This window comes from Gambusia affinis, linkage group LG24, assembly GCF_019740435.1.
Source record: "Gambusia affinis linkage group LG24, SWU_Gaff_1.0, whole genome shotgun sequence".
NCBI classification, from domain to species: domain Eukaryota; kingdom Metazoa; phylum Chordata; class Actinopteri; order Cyprinodontiformes; family Poeciliidae; genus Gambusia; species Gambusia affinis.
The window spans coordinates 12,004,215-12,027,025 of NC_057891.1; the positions used below are offsets into that span (position 1 = coordinate 12,004,215).

At 41.7% G+C, this 22,811-nt stretch overlaps 2 protein-coding genes across 4 annotated transcripts in view; one reads left to right on the forward strand and one right to left on the reverse strand.

Moving 5' to 3' along the window:
* zswim2 (zinc finger, SWIM-type containing 2) overlaps nucleotides 1-16,312 on the reverse strand; it is a 51,683-nt gene extending 35,371 nt beyond the window's left edge. The window contains exons 1-4 of one of the 3 annotated variants that reach the window (XM_044110477.1): nucleotides 15,617-16,312; nucleotides 15,234-15,294; nucleotides 14,527-14,732; nucleotides 14,288-14,431 (exon numbers count right to left, since the gene is read on the reverse strand). In XM_044110477.1, coding sequence (XP_043966412.1) covers nucleotides 14,288-14,385 — 98 coding nt within the window. In that variant the 5' untranslated portion in view covers nucleotides 14,386-14,431; nucleotides 14,527-14,732; nucleotides 15,234-15,294; nucleotides 15,617-16,312. Of the gene's footprint in view, nucleotides 1-14,287; nucleotides 14,432-14,526; nucleotides 14,733-15,233 lie in introns of all 3 variants that reach the window. The other 2 variants (XM_044110475.1, XM_044110478.1) reach the window with 2 other exon arrangements.
* Nucleotides 2,695-17,861, forward strand: calcrlb (calcitonin receptor-like b). Its single transcript, XM_044110481.1, has 13 exons — nucleotides 2,695-2,809; nucleotides 4,456-4,521; nucleotides 11,328-11,460; nucleotides 11,715-11,831; nucleotides 12,312-12,421; nucleotides 12,495-12,589; nucleotides 12,673-12,790; nucleotides 12,871-13,024; nucleotides 13,101-13,161; nucleotides 13,235-13,301; nucleotides 13,767-13,985; nucleotides 14,091-14,132; nucleotides 16,475-17,861. Exons 1-13 carry the CDS (start codon nucleotides 2,741-2,743, stop codon nucleotides 16,679-16,681), a joined length of 1,458 nt encoding a protein of 485 aa, XP_043966416.1. The 5' UTR covers nucleotides 2,695-2,740; the 3' UTR covers nucleotides 16,682-17,861.
* The last annotated feature ends 4,950 nt before the right edge of the window (nucleotides 17,862-22,811 follow it).

A 22,811-nucleotide genomic window follows, 5' to 3' on the forward strand; every position in this document is an offset into this window, starting at 1 on the left:
CTGGAGACTTACTATGAGGAGCTGAGCTCCGAGTATGAAGCAGACGATGCTCTGGTGAGGCGGGAGGGCGGGACCCAAACGTTTAACGAAGAGCGGCCGAATGAGGAACGACGGCTCCTGGAGACCCCGACGGCTGAGAAGGGGCTCCAGGAAATGTCACAAAAGATCCCATACGTGCAAGAGACCGAGAAACTATTGCGGGACGAATTGACTCGGCTCCAAATTTCATATGATGAAATTTGGACAAAAATGTCACTTCCATACTTTTATAGGAATAAAAATATGGAAGTGACATTTTTGAACTGAACGAAGACGTGGAAAGATATCTGGAGGAGATAGAGCGGGTGGAAAACGCTCTTTCAAAAGAAAAGAAAGAAAATCTGATCCACTAAATAAATTATTCTGCGCTGGAAGATCGAGTTGACAAACTTCTTTTTCTAATTAGTCAGGAGAGAAAAATGCATGTGAAGAAATCAGAGGAGGAGGAGGCAGAATTTATTGAAAACTTCAGAGCCGAGAACGCCGTCTTCCAGGAAAAATCGAGAAAAGAGACACTCTTCCTGCAAGACGGCAAGATACTTTTGGAGGAACAATTATTTCGTGTTAAACGTTCGTACGATGAGTTTAAATGCGAATACGACAGCGATGTTTCTCGATTGAAACGAGAGAGGGAACGATACCGACAGAAGATGGAGCAGGAGGAAGCTGCTCTTTCAAAAGAATAGCAAGAAAAGATTATCCTTGAAAGACAACATTTAGAGCTGCAACACCAAGTCCAAAAACTTCTTTTACAAATAATCCAGGAGACAAAAAGAGATATGGGAAAATCAGAGGACAAATTGCTTCTTGAAAATACAAGAGCTGAGAACGCCGTCCTCCTAGGCAAAACAACTAAAGAGGTTCGATTGCTGCTAGACAAGGAAAGAAGATCAACGGTTTGTACGTGGAGCTACAATCTCGCTATGAAACAGAAGTCACTGCATTGAAACGTCAGGCGGACAAATTTGTCCGCCTCACAGATCATCACTGTGAAAAAAAATCTAGAAAGAGCAAGAGAGGATTTTGTGCTGGCCGACACTCTGACAGATGAGGAAGAAGATTTCCAACAAAAACATGTCCAAGTTTTCAAAGAGAAGGAGGAAGACTTACAACACCAAGTTGACCTGATTAAAGTGTCGAGTCCACAGGTTTCTTCCGAGGAGGAAATCCCTGGTGAAACCTTTCCGGAACAGCCTGGTAAGGTTTCTCCAGGGACCTCAAAAGAGACCGAGATCGCTGAAGAAACCGTCCTGGAGGATTTGGAGCATCCAGAGACTAAACCGACAAAGGACGGTAAAAAAGGAAAATCTAAAACTTCATTTTGGCAAAATCTACGGAACAAGCTGCGATTGAAGAAGCCAAAAACGATACAGAAGAGTGAAGACGATATTGACAATTTAGAGAGGAACCGAGGAATCGAAGTGGAGGTCGTAGCCTCTGTGAACGAGGCGCCGTGCCACGCTCCGTCAAGACCAAATTTAAAAAGTTTTTCCCCATTGACAAACTATACAATAGATCCCTTCCCAACCCAATTGGAAAAAAGGTGGGCAGCACGGTGGACTTTGCGTGTTCTCCCCGTGGGTTTTCCCCAGGTGCTCCGGTTTCCCCCACACATCTCCTAAAACATGTCGGTCGGGTCAGTTGGTCGCTGCAAATTGCCCCCAAAAGATTTTAAGAAACTCCAAACAATAATGTTCCGTTTTATTGTTAAACTTGTAAAATTTAGTGGCAGACAGCTCAGATACATATCTCTATCTAGATATATAAATATATCTATATATAGATATATCTAGATATCTGAGGCATATCTAGATATATCTATACATCATATCTAGATATACCTATACATATATATCTAGATATATCTATATATCTGAGACATATATAGATAGATATATCTAGATATATCAATATATAGGGGTACAACTACATTGGAACTTGATTAAGCAAACTTAATAAATGTACCTGCTGAGGCCAACATGTGTGTTTTGGATATTTATCCAGATAACTGTGTTTTTAATCCCAGACGGTTAACATTGATTGACTCTGGACTCCTGCGGGCCAGGAGATTAATATCTCCATACTGGAAAAAAATGGATATACCATCAAATCACATATTGATATATATATATATATCATATATATTGTCAGAGGAAAAGTTGACAGAGTTTCTGAAACGTTACAGATATTGCTAGGTTTTTTTGTTGTTTTTTTTGTTTGCTTTGGGGACCAAGTTATTTCATGAGAATCTGTGTTAAGTGTATCACTGTCATTTGCTCTTTCTTTTATGTTATAAAATTCAATCAAAAATATTTCTTCAACACAAATATAAATTAAAAAAACAAATACAATCATTTTACACTTCTATTCAATGAATCAAACAGTATCGTTAACTAAAGACTTTTTACAACTACGTGACTAGGATAACAGAGGAGTGAAATCTGCACCAGAGTCATTCTATTTCCTTCAATCTTAAACACATCAACATTTGAAGAAGACAGTTTGATTTCCAAACTGCTGTCTGTATTTACTGGGCTGTCTGACATTCAAACCTGTCTAGTTGGAACATACACACGCTGCCCGCTACAACTACACCGGAGAAGGAGGCCTCCGTAAACGTCCCTCCTCCCAGGACGGCCCCTCTGATGTCACTCTGTGAGCGGCTGGCCGGGCGAGGCTCCGTTCTGTTCAGTGAAGCTCCATGCGCCTCTGCGGCTTACTGACATCGATCCCTTTTATAAAGGATTACTCTCATTTCTCTTCTGCAAAGGTAAGAAGATCCTTTAAACAAACAGCCTTTTCGCTCTGCGTTCTAGGTTCAACTTAACCATCTGGTACTTGTTACAAAGAGGGACATGACAGTTTTATTGGTCCAGCTGTTTTCTAATAATCCATGCATTTTTGTGACACTTCACAACTAACACATGTGTTACTGTTGAAGGGACAATAACTGATGGTCTTTTCACAGCACATAGAGTACAGTAGGCAACAAGCACAGTGGATTTGGAGGATGACTGATGGAGTTTCATGGACTTCAATCCTCATATTCCTTCTGTGTCTCACATTGTTTTCCAGTTAAACATCTTGCAAACGTTCCGCTTCGGTTACGGTTCATCCGTAACGACGTCGTTGTAATGTGACTAGACGCATTTTGAGGCTATACTTCTAAAATATTATGAAAAATAGTCCTTTATGTTATGGAAACAAGGTTGACGGTCTAGTAACAAAAATGGAACGCTTAAGTACTGATCTTTAGTGAGAGCGTTAAATTAATCGCACGACCTTCGATCTCTAAGGTCTCGAGCCGCGTACAGATTTCTTCCACCTGCGTGGAGAGACCTGCGGCCTATTTCACCCTTCCTCAGGTGGATATAAATTCAGACAAAAACTAAAAAATGCAAATAACTTCTCCTTGCTCTGTTACGCTTTTTGCTCCTCGTACCGTTATGCCTCCTTTAACGACACATAACATTGAACCTTTCTCTGACCTCAAGTCGCTGTTATGCTAATTAGCTGCTACTGGCTGACTCCGTGTTTACGTCGACTCCTCTCTAATCTCTGTGTCTGCAGATTTGGAAACGACTGTAATTCCGTTAATGCTTCGTCGGTCGTGGTCGGAGAAAAACGTCTTCAATTGAAATCGTTCTTTCTTCATATGTAAAAACGTTACTTCACGTTTTGTTAATGAAGCGATCAGAGCTCCGCTTGGGTTGCCAGGTTTTGGGGCTTGCTTTTTTAGAGTCGCTAGGTCAAATAAATTGCAAAGACTCTTTACTTTACTTTTTGAAGCGGCCAGTTTTAACATTGCCTGGCTGTTTACAATGATTTCTAAAGATTCTTCTACAAAAACATGAAAATTATTAATTTTACCAAAGAGTGGACCTCAAAATAACTAGCTCTGCTAAGAGAAGTCAAACTGCATCAAACTAAATAATCTTTGGAAACATTATGTATTCCTCAATAGGAACATTATTTCACCTTACATTTTACAGGCTCCCTGTTTTCACTAAACCTCCAGTTTAACTCGCTCGCCGGGCATAAGGCTCCTCGCGGGAAGGAAGTCGAGGGGAACGGAGGAAGCGCGGGTTCAATCCGTGACCCTGACGACCGGCGCTGAAACTAAAACACAAATAAAGTCCACGGCTCCGCGTGCTATGTTTACGGGATTCCTCAAAAACATGCATTTCTTCTACAGTGATTTCAGCAGCTGGAAAATAAACACAGAGAACATATCTGACCTCCTTGTCCGCGTTGACGCAGACGGAGCTCGTGCCGACGGGCCGGACAAACTGTTTGCTAAACTGTGGACGTTTTTATCGGTTCCTCTAGATCCACTGCAAATAAACACAAAACCGGTGGAAGGGGGGAGAAACTAATTTCATGATTGCTGCAATGTTTCTTTTTCTCTTTCCTCAGAGGACCGGACTGCAGATGGACCGGAGCCACGTCCTGTTGCTGCTGGCGCTCCTCTCCTTCAAAGAGGTAGTCGCGCTGTATCGTTTCCATAGAAACGACAAAAAGTCACCTGGTTCTGAATCTAGCGAAGACAATTCTACTACTAGAATAGAGGAATTCATCTATTTTTTTTCCCTTTTTCACAATAATATGCCTTGTTTATAGAAAATCTTCTCCTCTATAGATAGAAAACCTCAGTCGGATCTTGCAGGAACGCTTCATTTGAAACATCTCTCCTTTCTGCAAACGCAACTGTTCCACGTTTTGTCAGACCGTCGTACTAAACCCGTGTCTGTAGTCAGAGCCTTATGCTAACTGGCTGGAATACAGACTGCTACGGGAAACCTTTCCCGCCTGCGGCCCTCGGCGTTTAAATATTAGTTTGTGCAAGTTCGGAGGACAAACGCTGCGATGACGCGTCTAAATGTTGCAACTTTTTACAAAGATAACAGTGATTAACGTGTGTGGCCGCTTTGCGTCTCTGCCTCCTGTTGCTTCTAATCTCTACTCTAATTTGCTTGCCGTTTGACTAACGGAAAATGCTAGACCGGAGTTCACCGACCTTTTACAGACTGGGACCTACCTAAACGTACATAAATATTCTTTGCTCAGCCTTTAATACAATAATACATATATGTATATATGATTACATGCTGATATTGCTGCAGTAGTTATCGGTTATGATTTACCGTGGCACATATGGTTAATAGTTCTTATGTGATCGACAGTTCTTAGTTCAGAGTCTTAACTTTGATTCCCTTTTGGAGCTTCTCTGTGTGATTCTAAAATGACCACAAGTGACTGACAGTCTGGATTGTTGCAGCTGGACGCACTGTGACATTTTCCTTTATGCGACAAAAAATACATCAAAGATACTGTATTTTTTTTTTTGATGCAACCCTCTTTACTATTAACTAAATTGTGGAGAGTTATAAAGTTGTCTTGTGCCAAAACATCTGGCATGTAGTGCACATCGTTGTGAGTCTGCGGGGGTCACAGGGTACGCCGAAGCCTAAATCTCATTGGTCGGTTTGCTTTTTCTGCCAGCTTTACGGTCGGCACGGTTCTGGCGGTTCGCTGCTTTTTTTGTGCTTTCAGAAACTTAAAAGCTAAACAAGCCGCACGTCAAATTAGTGCGATAAAGAACGGGGCTGGGAACACTTAATACTTAAGACAGTATTAAGAGGAAAATTGACATCCAAAAACTGCAGCTTTTAAAACATCCAGAATAGAAGCCTGTGAAAAAGAAAGAGCTAAATTAATAGAACTAGAAAAACAACATTAATCAACCCACAATTCTAACCTGCTTTATTAATTATTAAGAATTAAGAAACACCATTGATAAAATGTTGTTTCAATATGACATTGAAAAGATATCAAATTTTATTAGACAATCATACCGTGAAGTTGAACCTAAAGGAAAAAAACTGCTGAAACTTTTATATCTATAAATTAAAAGATGGTGAAACAAGTCAAATGATACACGACCCTGTAATTATTGATGACGTGTTTAAGACGTACTATCACAGATAGATAGAGGTTGACTGACGACAGACAGATAGAAACCTTCTTGGATTTACTGGACTTGCCCTCAATTGGAGAAACACAAAACACACTTCTCACTTCTCACATAACAAGAATAGAAATACAAAAACAATTAATGGGTTAAAAAAACGGTAAAACACCAGGTAGTGATGGATTATCATCTGAGCGGTACAAATCCTTTTGTGAACATCTCCGACCGTTACTACAACAACCGTTTCATTAGACTTTGGAACATGCGGCGCTTCCTCCGTCTTGGAGAGAAGCCATTACAACAGTTTTCTCAAAACGCGACATAATATCAGGAGGGCGCTTCACATTATAGATCACAATCAAAACCTAAAAATAACAGCTACAATATTCGGTCTCGATGCAGAGAAAGCTTTCGACGGCGTAAGCTGGAACTTCTTATATAAAGCGCTTGGACAATTTGTTTTTTATGAAAAGACCTTACAGTGGCCAGAATCTAACTGACGACATAAAACTGGAACGTTCCACACGTTTATCAACGACGCTATTTGCAATTTATATTGAACCGCTGGCACGACACCTAAGACAACATGATTATCTCAAGGGTGTTGATAATCAGATTTGTTCACAGATGATGTCATCTGTTATCTATCAAACCCGGAAAATTCCCTGCCTTGTTGGAGATATTTGGCTTTTATTCAGGATATAAATTAAATTTGAAAGAGACGCAGGTTTTACCATTCCGTTATTCGCCGTCGGAAACGATTCGTAGAAATATCAATTAAATTGGAATGCTACTGTGAATACAATTAACAAAAAACGTAGATGACCTATATAAAGCAAATTTTATGAAATTTATTTATTTTATTTTATTACATTAAGAGGGACGTTAGAAGGTGGGACGACCCAACGCTAGATTTCAGCTCTAGAATTGAAACCGTAAAAACAAACGTGTTATCGAGGTTATTAGATCTTTTCCTGGCGCTACCTATAGAAATCCCCGACAGAAAAACATGGAACCGGATTATATCTGGATTCGTACGGAACGCCAAACAACCCAGAATAATAATCGATACTTTACAATTATCAAGAGAGAAGGGAGGTATGGCATTACCAGACTTTAGAGAATATTACCGTGCTGCTGAAAAAACTCCCATAATAAATAAAAGTGACACAAATTCTGAAGCAAAATGGAAAAATATTGAACAAAACATCCATGGAAGAGAATCGCAGAGTATCGTTGGAGATATAGAGACCACCGACAATACGCTTGAGAAAGTTGATGCGGTTACTAGTTTCTCACTGGGTAAATGGTGATTTATAATTTGGAAACTAGAGGAACAATTATGTTTGATCCAATGGCCAGCCTATAACAAATATTTTACTCAAGACCAAAGATTTAAACAATGGCTTAATAGAATTTAATAATGCTCATATTTTTTGACTTTGTCCTAGAATTACACAGTCCTGGAACTAAATATACAAACAGACTGAAATAACATTAGGCTACACCATACCCAAGACTGGTCTGGTTTTATATCTTGGCCTTTTGGAGAATATTGTTCTTAATAATGACTGTTATTTGTTTTGGCTGCCAAAAAGGTCATAACTAAGAAGTGGTGCCAATCTGACCCTCCCACCAGAAAGGAATGGATACAGACTGTGAACTCATTATATGAGATGGAGATTCTAACACATAGACTGAGATAGACTGAGGACACAAGAAGAGGACAAATGGGAAAAATGCAAAAACATCACATCGACGTTACAGGACTAAATTTGGATATGAATCTTGTGATACTGGAATAACAGTTTGTTTGTTCTGTTTTATTTTTGATTGTTCTTTTTTGCAGTGTTTGATTTTTATTTTTCAAACCATTCAAAAAATTTCTATACAAATACAGTTATAAAAACAAACACAATAAGAATCTCACCCAATGGTAAAACGACTTTTATAAAACATTTTAATCTGAACTGGGCGCAGAAATATTAAAAACCTTTAATTCAGCCATCCATTCGCGTCGGCTCCCTGCGTCGTAGACAACTAAATGATGATCTTTGCAGATGATGTACTGCTTCTACTGTCGAATCCTGAGGAATCGTTACCTCCTCTACTGGATTTGATCAACAATTTTTCGGATTTGTCTGGATACAAGATCAACTGGTCTAAATGCAAAAATATCTAAATTTTCTTACAAAAGCCATATACAAAAAAGTGGAACTTTCAGTGGGTACCAAAAAACCTTCAATACTTGGGCAATACTGCTGAAACCCGGGCCTGGAAGACATTATTTTGGACAACTTTGAACCTGTGATAAATAATATAAGTTTACTTTTAAAGGACAAGCTACAAATATCGCTACAAATATACCCTAACCCAGGCCATTAAAATGATTATTACACCAAAATTAAATTACCTATTACATTTATTACCTCTCAAAATTCCACACCCTACATTTAAGACCCTGGACTAAATGATAAACAACTTTATTTGGGAGGGGAAAAGCCTAAAACGTCTGTCCTAAAGCTCCAAACTAAAGTAGAAAACGGAGGATTACGACTTCCCGATATGCAACTTTATCAGGAAGCTTTTACAAGCGCACAAATAACATCAATTATGTTAAACGACCACAATAGTCCGATCTGGGTGAACTTGGAAGGTGAAGTAAATGCTCCATTTAAAGCTTTCGATTATCTATCCCGACATTCAAATGATGGAGTGAAATCCAATCCAATTATCACTAAAACACTAAAAATGTTTGGCCGCAGTTACATTAAAAAGCAAACAGCTGTCCTTTCGCTCAGGGAACAGCCTCAGTGTGGAATAACCCACAAATACAAATAGATCAAATAAATGATCTTTTGGAGGAGCTGGCATACAAAAGGGATTGACAGTATAAAGTGCTTCTTCAAAAATGGTACCTTACTGTCATTTCAACAATTTCAAGAATTATACAATCTAAACCACAAACATTTCTGGAAGTTTCTACAAATTAGATACTGCCTCACAAAACTAGAGAATCTTGTGGTGACCGTACCCACGGAATCACCGATATACACCATGTTTTATCAAGTAAAAGAGTCTCCAAGACGAGTAAGTCGTATTTATAACTATCTGATTGAGAACACCTCCAATATATTAATATTCGTACGAGAATCAGAATTAAACAAAAAGTTCTCAGAGGAACAGTGGGGTGCACTAGTCAAACAAATGTTAAAGCCCATGAGAGATGCACGCTCCAAATTGATACAGTTCAAAATTCTGAATCGATTATATTGGACACCAGTTCAATTATTCAGAGCTAAAATAAGTCACTCTGATACTTGCTGGCGATGCAAACGAATCTCAGGAGACACGCTTCATACGTTCCTCATGTGTCTGAACCTAATTTCCTATTGGCAGCACCCTTAACTCCAACTTATTCTTGACACTTTTTAGATTGTAAAGTCAAAAAAGGAACAAAAAAAGCACAATGATTAAAAATAGCCCTCACCACGGCTAAACGAGTTACAGTAAGACACTGTATAAGTATTCCAGAATGGCACGCGGCACTTTTAGAAAAAGTCTGATACGGTCAGATTGAGGCGTATCAGAGTACGTGGGAACCGTTCTTAAAACCATAGAATAAAAGATACAGTGTGTTTGTGCTTGTTCTTTACATTATTTTATTTACATTTTGTTTATTTTATTTTTATTCCATTTTTTTCTTTTCCTTTATCTCCTTCTGCTGGGTGGGGGGAGTACGGGAGGACTGGGAGGGGTTCAGGGGGGGGAAATGTTAAAAACTCTAATAACTACTTAATGTTGGATGCGTCACAATAGTGATATTGTCAACATTGGTCTCAACTGAAAATTGAAAAACAAAAATCTACACAAAACTTAACAGCTGACGGGTCCACCTGTTGGCTGACATGCAGCAGATGTCGAAATCAAAAAGTCCCACAGATCAAAAGGTACTAAACTGTCACTGCACCCGACCTGCCAGAGCAGAACCGCCTCTCCGACATGCAGCATGTGCTTGTCGCACAAAAGCTGCACAAACTTAAACCTCTAAAGCAGCACGTCTTTTTAAAAAAAAAAATTTTTTTATCTATCAATCATTCACATTTTATTTGTATAGCACATTTCAGCAGCAAGGTGTTTCAAAGTGCTTTTTATCAAATCTAACACAAAAACACAATGCAAAAAAACCCACAATCGAGAATCAAAACAGAACATCGAGTCAGATTCCGTCAATCGATCTGCAACACAAACACAAACGATGCAAAATAATAAAGACGTGGAACGGAAATAGGAGGACGTAGATTTCCAGGTTCAGGTGGTGTCAGACATCCTAAGGAGAAGATGGCAAAGCAACGATGTTTGCTTAATTGGGGCACGTTTCGACTAGATTCAATTGTTCTTAGCGTCTATCATCATCATCTATCAGCTCTCCTGTTCAGGAAACATCAAAAAAAGCTCATAACCCTGTAACCTGCCAGCTCCGCCGGGGTCCAAACCGCTCTTAGAACTACCGAAGGTTCAAACTCTGCTCATTCGTTTTTACCTTACTGAAATAGCGCCGAGCCGCCAAATAAACAAAAGCAAACTGGACTATAAGACTTAAGCTTTGGCGTGCCCTTTGACCCCCACAGACTCAGACGTGCGCTACGTACAAGATGTCTTGACACATAAGATCTTTTTTCTCTCCACTATTTCTTTCATTGTACAGACGGTTCGATAGTAAAAACTTCTGAAATTATTCTTTTCTTGTTTTACTTCAAGGGAAATCTTAAGGTAGTGGGAGCAGCCGTACAGCTGCAGGCGCTGCTGCCCTCCGATAAAATCCTGCAGGTCCTGAACTTTAACTACAGAAAAGCAATTTCATTAAAAACTGTTTATACTTTAATTTTGAAAATAATCAAAGTATAAACAAATGTAATTAATTCAATGTAAAAACATTAAATTAAATAATTTCGTTGGCAGTGCTCCCTGATGACAATGGCTATTTTTAGAACTTGCTCTACAGGCAACTGACAAGTGTTGGTGACCCCTGTGCTACATTCTTCATTTTATATTTCAACATATTTTGTTTAGCGTAATAGATCCAGATCTGCGTCGTTTACGTAAACTTTGCTTGTTTGCCGACTACGTTTTTCAAACTACAATTAGGTAAACGACACGAGTAACATCGAGTTAGACACTGAGAAGTTCAACATCTTCTCTGAATGCTAAAACATCACTTTTTTAGGAGTCTCAGAACTGCCTAGATCTAAATTTAATTATTAGGTTGTGTGCCGTTATCCGTTTTCTTTTAACGTATCCCTTTCCTCGTTCGCAGCCGTCGGTCGTGGCCGCCGCCGCCGACGAAGAAGACGACAACGGGACTCGCGTCAGACTCCGGATCGCCAGGTCCCAGTTCTTGTGCTTCCAAAGGATTACCGGAGGATCCGATCGCAAAATTCACAGTAACGGTGAGCCGTGGAAACGCTGCGCTTGGGAAGGGGTCGTGTTTAAAAAGCCTCTTCGATAAGGGACCGCTTTCTAAAGCAGGTCAAAAACAAAATCAGCAAATCAGGAGAAATTACAGCAACAAGTTCCTTAGTTTTAAATAAATCATACAAAAATAGTCCTGTACAGTGTGCAATCTTTTACTGTCCCTTTGATTCTCCTTACTGTGAAAAATGGAATTCTTTAAATTTTTCTCCCCTTCTTTTTATTTTATCAGGGACTGCCATAAATCACTGCAACGCTACGTGGGATGGATGGCTGTGCTGGGAAGACACCGAACCTGGAGCGACAGAGCAAAACTGTCCAGACTACTATCACGATTTTGACACACGAGGTGAATCACTCTGGTCGTGACAGAAAGTTACAAACGACTGAGACCGACGCCAGACTAAGCGATCGGTCAATGGCTTCGATTGACCGATTGGACCGATTGGTCCAGTCGCTGGCATGCGGCCCACCTCGTTTTTGTGGTGCGAGATGTCAAAAATTGCCAGGAAATTAAACCGTACCTAATCTAGTAGTATGAAGTGGACTTGACAATAACTACAAACACAAACACGGTGTGTTTGTGTTGCCTGGCGGCCCACCGGGCTTTACTCGTGCTCCCACCTGGCTGAGCGTCGCTTATTTATTCCAGTCTTGTTAAAATATTTGCCTTGTCCAAGCCTTTATACTTGGTTTCATATCTCATATTTCATGTCTAAACAATCTTTAAGTTACGCTTCATTGTCGAGAAGTATTTCACATTTTCCTGCTAACTTTACACATTTTCTTTGCTACTAAACTTGGGTGTGATTTTTTTATTTTTTTTCAGCGAGAGCGATCAAAGTCTGCACGGTGACCGGCGAGTGGGCGCGACACCCGGACAGCAACAGGACGTGGACGGACTACACCGCCTGCAAACCCGACGAAGATAACTGGACGGTGAGAGACGCGCTGGCGCTCGCCGAGCATCACCCAAGTGCGGCTACGTTAATGTGATCCCGCCTTCTTTCAGCCTACGGCGATGACCCACTTCTACTTGATCGTCATTGGTCAGGGGCTGTCCCTCGTGTCGCTCCTCGTTTCCTTAGGAATCTTCTTCTATTTCAAGTAAGTCGCCTTCGGTCGGGAGCCGCCCGGAGCCGTGGGCTCGTGACGACGTGTGCCTAAACTCTCCTTTCTTCTTTCCTCAGAACTTTGAGCTGCGAGAGGATAACTCTTCACAAAAATCTTTTCCTTTCATTTGTCTTAAACTCCGTCGTCACCGTGACCTTGTTCTGCGTGACGCATGGGGATTCGCCGAGCGACCAGGTCGGACGGATTTCCCGAACGTGCGTTCTGTTTGTCGAGCGCGCCACGCTGATCCGCTTTCTGCTTCTCTTTCTGAAAAGGGCAGCTGCAAGATTCTCGCCTTCGTTCACATGTACATCATGAGCTGCAACTACTTCTGGATGCTGTGCGAGGGCATTTATCTGCACACGCTGATCGTCGTGGCCGTCTTCGCCGAGAAGCAACATCTGGTGTGGTACTATCTTCTCGGATGGGGTTAGTAAGGAAAACCTTGGCTTCACAATGGCGCAAAACTGTCCGTCTGAGTTACTCCGGTTCAAACGTTCCGCAGGTTTCCCCCTGGTGCCGGCCGTCATATATTCCGTGGCGCGCGCCTGCTACTACGACGACAAGTGAGTTTTTAAGATTCGCCGCAAACCGTTCTGCGCCGAGTGTTTTGTTGACGTCTGTTCCGTGCGTTTGCAGGTGCTGGGTCGGTTCGTCCACGTCCCTGCTGTACGTCATCCACGCTCCCATCTGCGCCGCTTTAGTGGTGAGAACTTTGATTGGATAAGCCGAGTGTTGTTTCCGTAAAACGAGAGGTTTTGCTTAAGCCTGATTTTTTTTTTTACATTTTCTTTCCAGTGTGTAAATAGATGCCATATGTGACCTTTGTGTTTTCATTTGAAATATTTCTTAAAAGTTTCGTGACACAAAGAGCTGCAGGAACTTATTTCGACAATTTTCTGTACAAACACCTCGACTGCTTGCATTATTATGCCTTCTTTTTCTAAATAAATCCCTCTAAACAATCACCCTTGTAAATTCAGATTTTGGTTTTACTGTTTACACATTTAAACAAATAAAGGTACTTTGATCTTCTCAAAAGCTTATGTGTAACATACTGACAAAGCAGATACGCATCACTCTACTGTTGCGATAGTCTAGCATTGTGGGTGTTCGAAGCTGAAAGGTGACGCTCTCTTTCTCTGTTTCTAATGAATTTCCTTATCCGCAGGTGAATTTGTTCTTCCTTCTCAACATCGTTCGGGTCATCGTCACCAAACTCCGCGTCACGCATCAGGCTGAATCCAGCCTGTACATGAGGGCGGTGAGGGCCACCCTCATCCTCATCCCCCTGCTGGGCATCCAACACGTCCTGCTGGTGTACAAACCCCACGACCACTGGCTCTATGAGATTTACCTGTGCGTCGAAGACGTCCTAATTCATTACCAGGTCGGCGCCGACGCAACGCGCGACGTCGTTTGACGTCTTGCTTCTTAAAGTACGACTTGATGTCATCTTGTCTTATTTTTATCTCATTTTTCCGTTCACATTTAGGGTCTCTTGGTTTCTACCATATTCTGCTTCTTCAACGGGGAGGTGAGTAGCAACCTTCGGTCCAAAACATACTCTATATTGCATTGTTTTTGTTTTTTTCTGTTTATTTGAGTTCTTATTCAACCTAACCAAATCCACTCTGCAAAACTTTCTTTATCCTTCGCTTTAAGTCGCAGAACGTTTTGGCTGCTTCTCACCTTCTGCCTCGGTGATCTGGCCTCGCGTCTCTTTCCTTCGTCCTTCTGCCGCCGTGCACCTGCCGCCGATTAGAAACGCGTCGGTAAACGTGGCGCATTCTTTGGTGGTTTCTCCCTTTCCGCTCTGGTCGACTGGCAAAAATTCTATAACGGGAAGAGACGGGCCGTGAGATCTCGGTGGATTAGCACCGTGTTATAACCAAACGATGGACGGTCCGGGACAATTGTTAATGACGTGCTTATTTTGGTTCAAATGTCCCGGGCCGGACGTCGATCGGCGGTGAATCGGGTTGTTCCTGGAAATGGTAAGGGGCTTCCTTGGATCGTTTGCCGATGTGAAAATCGTGGCGCCGTGTGAAGGTTCTCGTCGCTTTGGTTGGTTGAGACGAGTTCAGACTTCTGGATCGCATGCTCATCCGTGACGCTGACTAAAAGTTGGACGAGACTGAAAAACAATATTACAATTACATTACAAAACACAAACATACATATTTACTCATATCTATTTATAAATAAATCCCTAGAGGGTTCTAGACCGTGATGGAAAAACACACATTTGCCATACTGTTGCTCGATTGACATATATATATATATCTCAGACATCTCAGTCCAGAAATGTGCAGTCCTAGGCACAGCCAAGATACTGTGCAGAACCCTCAAGCTCCCAGGCCTCTGGTAGAGGACCCGAGCTAAGAGGAAGAAGAATCACCACCCGCGGTGGGTGAGAAGGGAATTTTTTATTTTGTTTTTATATAAAATTGCTAAATTATTTTAACAATAAATATACTGTATGAGAAACATAAAATTTCACCCAAAACTCTAGAAAAGCTTGCAATCGCATATAATTATATAATTCAGATAAATAAAATAAATAAATAAATAAAAATTAAACAACAATGTTCTAAACTCAATTACAAACTAAGCTAAAGACGTACAATATACTCACCGACCTCAATGCGACACGATGGGGACAACCATATGGTGGCTCTCGGTCAAAACCTGTGGGGCTATACATAACATAACATAACAAGTCGTAAGATAAATGGATAAAGTAAACATATACTATATCTTAGACATTACTTTCGTCTGAAAGCAGAACGACATGAACTTTCAGGGAACCGATAGTAAACAAGAGCTAGCGAGGCTTGCTAGCGAGGTAGCTCCAACTGTCATCTTTAAAGTCGGCATAAAACTCAAACTCCGGTGTGTTTACTCGCTTGAACTAGTCGTAGCTCAGGCGTCGGCTGATACAGCTAAACTATTGACACGACGATTTGTTACAGGTTTATATGCGGTACTTTTTACTTCTTAAACTGCAAAACTTCTCACGCTAAACAGTTTAGCAGCAGCTTCTTCTTCTTCTTCTTCTTGAGTTTCATTGGTGATTGGAATAAAACGGTGGGTTTGCGCTACCGCCACCAAGCGGTAAGAGTGTAGATAGCGTGATAAAAAAATTATAAAACAAAGAAAAAAATATATATATCAACTTGGACTGTTTTACAAAAAGAAAAAATTTAGCCAGATGTCATCTGCTCTCTGAACATTTCTGCTATTAAGCAACCATTTCATTTCCATATAACTAATATTCATACCTAATTTTTTTTTCTGATTCTGGTTATTCCTGTAATGTTCTTGTCTCCTCTTCCACACAATAACAATTCCCTGTCTGATGTTTCCCTATGAAAAATAATGTGTTAGTCGGTACGGTGTGTTCAATTCAGAGGAGTGAAATAACGATCTCTTCTCTCCTGTTCATTTCTGTTCCTCTCTTTTCTCTCCAGTTTTATACCTTTTATAAAACCACAGTCCTTTCCTTTCTTCTACCCATTATGTTTTGCCAAATCATTTTCTTTTTCTGTCGTTTAATTCTGTTATACTGAACCAAACGGTAGCATTACCCACAATCGCTCATTCCAAATTCTAAATCGTTTCTCATTTGTTTAGTTTACTGGTTATACAAATAAATATAGGCTGACAGTAAATTATAAAAACTTATAATTCGGCAGATAAAAGCAGAAATGAGGATGTGATGGATATGTTTGAAATAGAAAACATATTTTAACTGGTCAGAAACGTGAACATTATGTGCCGCACAGAGAAAACTTGCTTTGCCGTCTTTTCCGCGTGTGTTAATTCGAGTCGAACGACAGAAACTGTAAACGGCGTGCGCTCTTTTCCTCTTTCCAGGTCCAGACTGTTCTCAGGAGACAGTGGAACCTTCTGCGGATGCAGTCCGCCGGCACGTTTGCCAACCCCGAGTTCTTCCGTTCGACGTACTACGCGACGTCGTCGCTCACCGAAGTGCATCGGTGCTACAGCATCGAGAGCCACGCCGAGCACGCGAATGGAAAGAGCTGCTCTGACATTTTCAGATCGGAAAGCCCTTACGTGTAATAAACAAGATTCCACTGACTAAACGGACGTGCAAAACAACAACAACAACAAGTTCAGAGAGCGGTTTGGATTGTCATCTTTACATTTTTCACCAGCCTAGACTTGACGATGGCAACCGAGTGGATTTTCTCATGTCAATCTATGTGGCCTTTCTATATGAATAATTGTACAAAGCTAAAATGAGGACGTTGATTAATCTTTTGGATTCTACTCGCTGTTTGCATTTTGTTTCACTGGTTTCATTGTATTTTCATTTATGTACAAGATTCTAAATGCTGGAGAAAGGAGAGGAGTGTGTTTCACCGGTGTGTGTTTCACACCGCGTGTTGACATTTGCACCGTTTATTGACAGGAAGCTACCGACACACTGTATTGCAGTGAGACCTATAATGTCTAATTTAAACTGCTCAAAGACACTCTCTGAGACACAATCTGTCACATGAACTGTTTTTCCGCATTTGACCCGAGATGCTCGTATTGGTTTGGGTTTCCGCTCCAATTCTCTTGAGTGTTTGCAGATTGTTCTACTGTGACACTGTGACAACACAGTGGATTTCTCTTCATATATTAGAAGACGGTTTTGTTGCCGATGGTTTCCTGATTTTCGTATGTGCGGTGATGAATTTGAAGTCGTCCTAGTTTTCTATTCCGATATTCGAGATTCTATTCTGTGACTTCAACTCCGGTCGCACGTTAATGGCCCTGGTCGAAGCTTCGCGGTTCGGATAATCTGGCTGGTTTGGTTGTTCCGCTTTCTTGTGAAGCCGCATTAAATAAGGTCGATTTTCTAGTGTGCGAGACATGTACAAAGACATCTTTTGTGACTTTTGGCGCCCACGACGCCGACTTTTTGTCTGGACCGCTTTTAAGATTCTCCAATGAAGCTTAGACCCTAAAACAGCGATAAGTGATCGCTCACCCAATGTGTGGATAGTCCAAAATAAACCCAGGTAAAACAGGTGAATGTCCCTTATTCACGTTTTGACCCTTTTCTCAATGTCTTCCTGTGAACAAAATAATTCTTTGTTTTTGTCACAAAACACTAAAATTGTTATTTTTCCGTATTTAATCTAGCTCACCTTCATGTTCTTAAAGCAACCGTTTTTACATAATAGTATTTAAACTATTTTGTTCTTACTGAAGTAATAATACTGTAAATAAAGACTTGTTGATTTCAAAACATGTTGACTTTTCTTTTACCCCCATTTTCTTTCCTAAACAACAAATCGCTTTGTTGCCTTTCCCACATGTCTAATTGAGGGAGGAATTTCCTCGTCTGACCTCAGAACATATTTCTCGCTCTAATGAATATTGTTTCCAGACAAAGCGGGGCGGGTCGCCGTCTGCTCCGTGTCCAGAAGGCATGCGAGTGCAAACGGGTACAATTGGGGAGTCCCGTATCTATACTTTCGTGCCATCGTCTGTCGAGTTCGATCCGAGACATCCTGGACATGCTCAGGATCCTCTTCCGAGACACGACCTGATCGAAAACACTGTGCAGCTGTAAGGCTTTCCTTAGATTCCAATTCCAGATAGGACTCTGGTTTCTGTCATTCTTGGAAACAACAACTATGAAGCGGTCGTGCTCCTTTTTTTTTTTTTTTTTTTTGATGCAGAATAGTTATATGTTTTATACCTCTATGCTTTTTTTATTGCTTTTTTTTCTTTCCCCTTGCAGCTGCACAACAGATGGTTGGGAATCCCGTAAACTTTGACGGCGCATCTTTCCTGTTTTATTGGGGGAGGAAGCAGAAAAGTGCCGATTTAACAGTTTGAAGGATCCGGCCTGTGCTTTGCATTTTGTTGTTTATCGATCGCAACACCGTCTGATGATGGAAATCGGAGCTGTGGATACGCTGCAGGTTTCCTGTTTCTAAGAATAACACCGCCATTGAACTCTTGATCCATCCGTTCTTGTGTGCTGGTAGCAAACACTTCCTCAGCTCCGTGACTAAAGCTTGTTTACTGCCTTTGCTTCCCTCGTTTCCGCCCAGACCCGAATCGTTTCGTCCGAGTTCTCGTTCCCCCGGGGGCTTCCCGGAAGCCCGGTCGGTAGAAATTCGGCGAATTTGTCAAGGACGTTTCCACGGGACGCGAGAGAATAGAGCCGGACAAGAGAATTGTCGCGTGACGATTCTGCAGACGGCGCAAAAAAATAAAATTAAATTAAAAAAAAAGATGCCGAAATAAGCTCCATTTGGAGCATCTCAAACAAATGAGTTAGACTTAAACGAAATTGGACTTTGTCATTTCACAATTTCACTCTGTGTCTTTAAAAACTCCTGTTCTTCCTCACGGCTCCTCTATTAACCGTTTCAGACCGTTTCTACCGGCGTCACACACAGAGAAGTAGCTCCCATACTGAGATCAGCATGTGTTTGCTAATTGATCCTGGCTAGTCTGAAGGAGCTAGGTGTAGTGTTCAAATGCAGCTCGAAGGCGGCATTGCGTCGTGCAAATCCCCACACTGCAGGAACGAAACGACAATCTTACATTTTTCAGCCACTGCAACTCAGTGCTTAACATAAACACTCGAGGAAACACTCCTGGTTTCTTGTGATGAGGGGAGAACGTGAAAACGATGACATAAAAACAGGATGTGTAGCTCGAAAAGGTCGATTTGAAACATTTGGTGCGTGACTGTTTCGGCGCGGAACGTCTTGACTTGGCGAAATCTGTCCGCTCTTGTCTTTCAATCTGTCCAAAATCTGTCAACTTGGCTCAAACTGAAGCCAAATTCGTCTGGTGAAGATCTTCTTTTACCGACTTACTCTAAAGCTTCAGCTTTGTTCATAAAGACAGAAAGCAAACCAAAAAATCCCCAAATCTGTCTTCAGTTACATTTGCCAGTTGATTTCAGTTTATTATGAAATATCCTCCTGCCTCTAATTTGCCCCACAGAAGACTTTTTTATAATACACTCAAAACTCTTTAAATTGAATATTAAACAAATGCCAAAAAACATTATTTTTTTTGCTGTTTTCTGCTGATGTCCATTTCATTTCTCAGACTAAAAGTCATCCCCATCTGTAAAGCTGGACTTTTCCATTCTAAAGAAGGAAACTCCCACTTTCCGATCGGGCGTCGTTGGAAAAACGAACGTCGGGTACTTGAGATGCGATGGACCTTATCTTCCTTTGGTGGCTGAGACGGTATGCTTTGAAGGAAGCTATGTAATCTAACTTTTATATTGCAAATGTCAGACTTTTGAAAAAAAAAATAACCCTGACAATTAAAGGATTTTCATTTTCAGGGAAGATGTGACTCAAGTCGGAGACAATTGTTTCCAGTAAGTCCAGTTGATTAGAACCTTTCTGGTAAAAACAATGGCAACTCACATTTGAGCCACACATCTGGCTCGCAGCACACTCGAGGCTTCTTGAGTACGAGGATCTCTCGCTCTTGAGAACAATGAAATGAGCTGGAGGGTGTGGAGGAGGGAACGACGGTTCGGGCTTAGCCCTGTGGCCTGGCCGCGCGGATCATGTGACCCTGCCAGGGTGGGTCTGAGGGAAGTCTGCTGCTCGCCATGCGGCCCCTTTCGGACCGCTAAAAGCCATAATTTATGTGAGCAGCTGGTGATGTCGACACTTGGTTGTCAACTGTGGCGGTTTACAAAAGAGCGCTGTGATCCAATATGTCCCACGGAGGGGCAGAAGGAAGGACATGTTAAAAATGTTTACAGGAATCATGCAGACTTTCTAAGGCATTTGAACATTTTCCTATTGCGTTTTCACTCAGTTTTGGTCCAGTCTCTTAGCATTTTCAGAGGAGCCATGCAAAAAACTACCGACTTGGATTTTTCACACTTCCCAATTGTCTTTGGGAAGACAATTTGTTAACATTTCTGTGGCAAAGTACAAAAGTTCCATCCATCCATCCATCCATCCATCCATCCATCCATCCATCCATCCATCCATCCATCCATCCATCCATCCATCCATCCATCCATCCATCCATCCATCCATCCATCCATCCATCCATCCATCCATCCATCCATCCATCCATCCATCCATCCATCCATCCATCCATCCATCCATCCATCCATCCATCCATCCATCTTTCTTAAGCTTATTCGGGGACAGGTGGCAGGGTGGCAGCAAAACGCAAACTCAGCTGACTGGAGAGTCGAGAGTCATCTGGGTCCCATTCGGATGAACAAAAGTACTGGGGGAAAGTCCAGCCGTTGGAGAGTGTCTGGACTCTCTCTAAGGTAGAGTCCAGAAACTAGCTGGAGAAATGAGCTTTTCTCCGTAGACTCTATGGAGAAAGCTCATTTCAGTCGGTTTGACTATCCGTTGGGCTTTCAAACCCCTGGATTGACCTTATCGAGGGCGCTTAAAAATGTCCCGCTCCCGTCTGCCAGTCAAGGGAAACTGCCCCCGATGCCCACGACATTGCAGAGTCGTGTCGGCCGTCGCTATCCGGAGCTGTGACGAACTCCGGGCAAAACGCAAATGAGAAAGAGAAAGAGTTACTAAAGAAAGAATGAGGTTTAACCTCCAGAAATTGTAATTTTAATTCTCAAAGATTAACTCATCAATTTCATCAAACAGATATTTTCTGTTTTTACTTTGTAGACATATTGAAAAATCACTACTGTTTAATGCTTCACAATTATCTGACGTTTATAAAGAGGACATTTATCTGAACTGACGACAGAACGCTTCTTATCGGAGTGTTATTTCAACCTTTTCACCCTCATCTCAACCTGTACTTTAAGGTACGACAAAACTGGTATATGCCGCTCATGAAAACCGTTACGTGTTTTGTGCAGACTGTTCGCTTTGCCAGCTGTTTTATTAAGGCTTATTTCTTTCTAAAAGCAGAGGGCTGTCCACCTCGCCCCTCTCTTGTTTGACATGTTTTCAGGAGGATTATTCCAAGAGTGTGACGTCTGAGAGACTCTTGGAACAATCCTCCTAAAACATCTTAAACAATGAGCTCTCGTTCCAATCTTAAAGAGCCCGGTTCCTTCTGAAAAGGGTGGTGGGCCCCGGTCCGCTTGTACCAAGCTTGTCGTTGCTCTCGTCTTCTGCTCGGTCCTGCCGACAGGAACTCCCTCGCTCCTCTCCGAGTTTCCTGCTATTGTTCTCCCCGCTGCCACCCGGCTCGGACTCCTCCCAGGATCTGGGATGTTGAGTGGCCCGTTTCCCCTTTGATCGGCTTCTGCTTTAGCCGACGCAGGAGGAGTATGTGTGAAAGGGAGAGGGGTAAAAATGGTGTACGTGTGTTGAAAGGACGGGAAATTGTTGTTCTTAAATCATCTCGATCGACCAAAAAAAATAAAGGAGCACACCCTCTACTGACCTTTCTTGCCTTTGCCTCGTACGAGAAAATCGTTCCCATGAACTGAGCAGAAAGAATACACCCTTACCTTTAGCTTGGTTGTTTTTATGTAGCTGCCAGAGTTCAGTTCTAGTTTGCCGGTAGCAAAAAAACGCAATGTAACAAGGTCTGGTGCTACAGAGGTTTGTTCATCCCCTAAGATCAACATGGGATTCACGTTAAAGCTTTTTAGCTTCTTTTAGTACAAAAAAGACCGTCCGGTTGCATAAGCGCTCCCTCCCCTCTCTTCTCTTCCTCACAGTGCGTCCCCACCAACCTGCGACACCAAACTTACACCCTTGCATTTAATTGAACAAGAATTAGGCCTATAATGTAGGTTGTGTTCAAGCTTGCAGAGAAGCCCTTGCGGGCCGTGACGGTCCACCGTCGGTGTAGAGAGTAATTTAATACAATTTGGTAAATGGCTGCAATTCAAGTAAATGTGGGAAAAGTGAAAGACCGAATAAATTCCTAGAAGCACCATCTTTTTAAGGCTGCAGCGATTCTCCTTTTTAAGAGAATCTAGAGGATTTTTCTAGAGGTAGAAACACCTCAAAATATCTTAGTGAGGGGACACCTCAATGACCTTTGAGGAGGAGAAGAAGAAGAAAAAGAAGGCGATCGAGACAAGCTGTTGCGCTGTCCGATCAGACCGTCTGGGCAAGCTCAAGGCAGGAGTCAAACACAAACAGGAAATCTTGCGAGAATGAGTTGGGATATGATTAAGAAATCTAACACGCCTTATCCCATTATTGGAAAAGGAAACAATTTCTGATCACCGAGTTCTCGTTGTCAGCGAGAG

Bases quoted from the DNA above. Each gene is read 5' to 3' on its own strand.
- calcrlb (XM_044110481.1), top strand. From the start codon at position 2,741: ATGCGCCTCTGCGGCTTACTGACATCGATCCCTTTTATAAAGGATTAC. The intron at 12,791-12,870 runs GTCGGACGGATT...CTTTCTGAAAAG, and splicing joins GGGATTCGCCGAGCGACCAG to GGCAGCTGCAAGATTCTCGC. The intron at 13,162-13,234 runs GTGAGTTTTTAA...GTGCGTTTGCAG, and splicing joins GCCTGCTACTACGACGACAA to GTGCTGGGTCGGTTCGTCCA.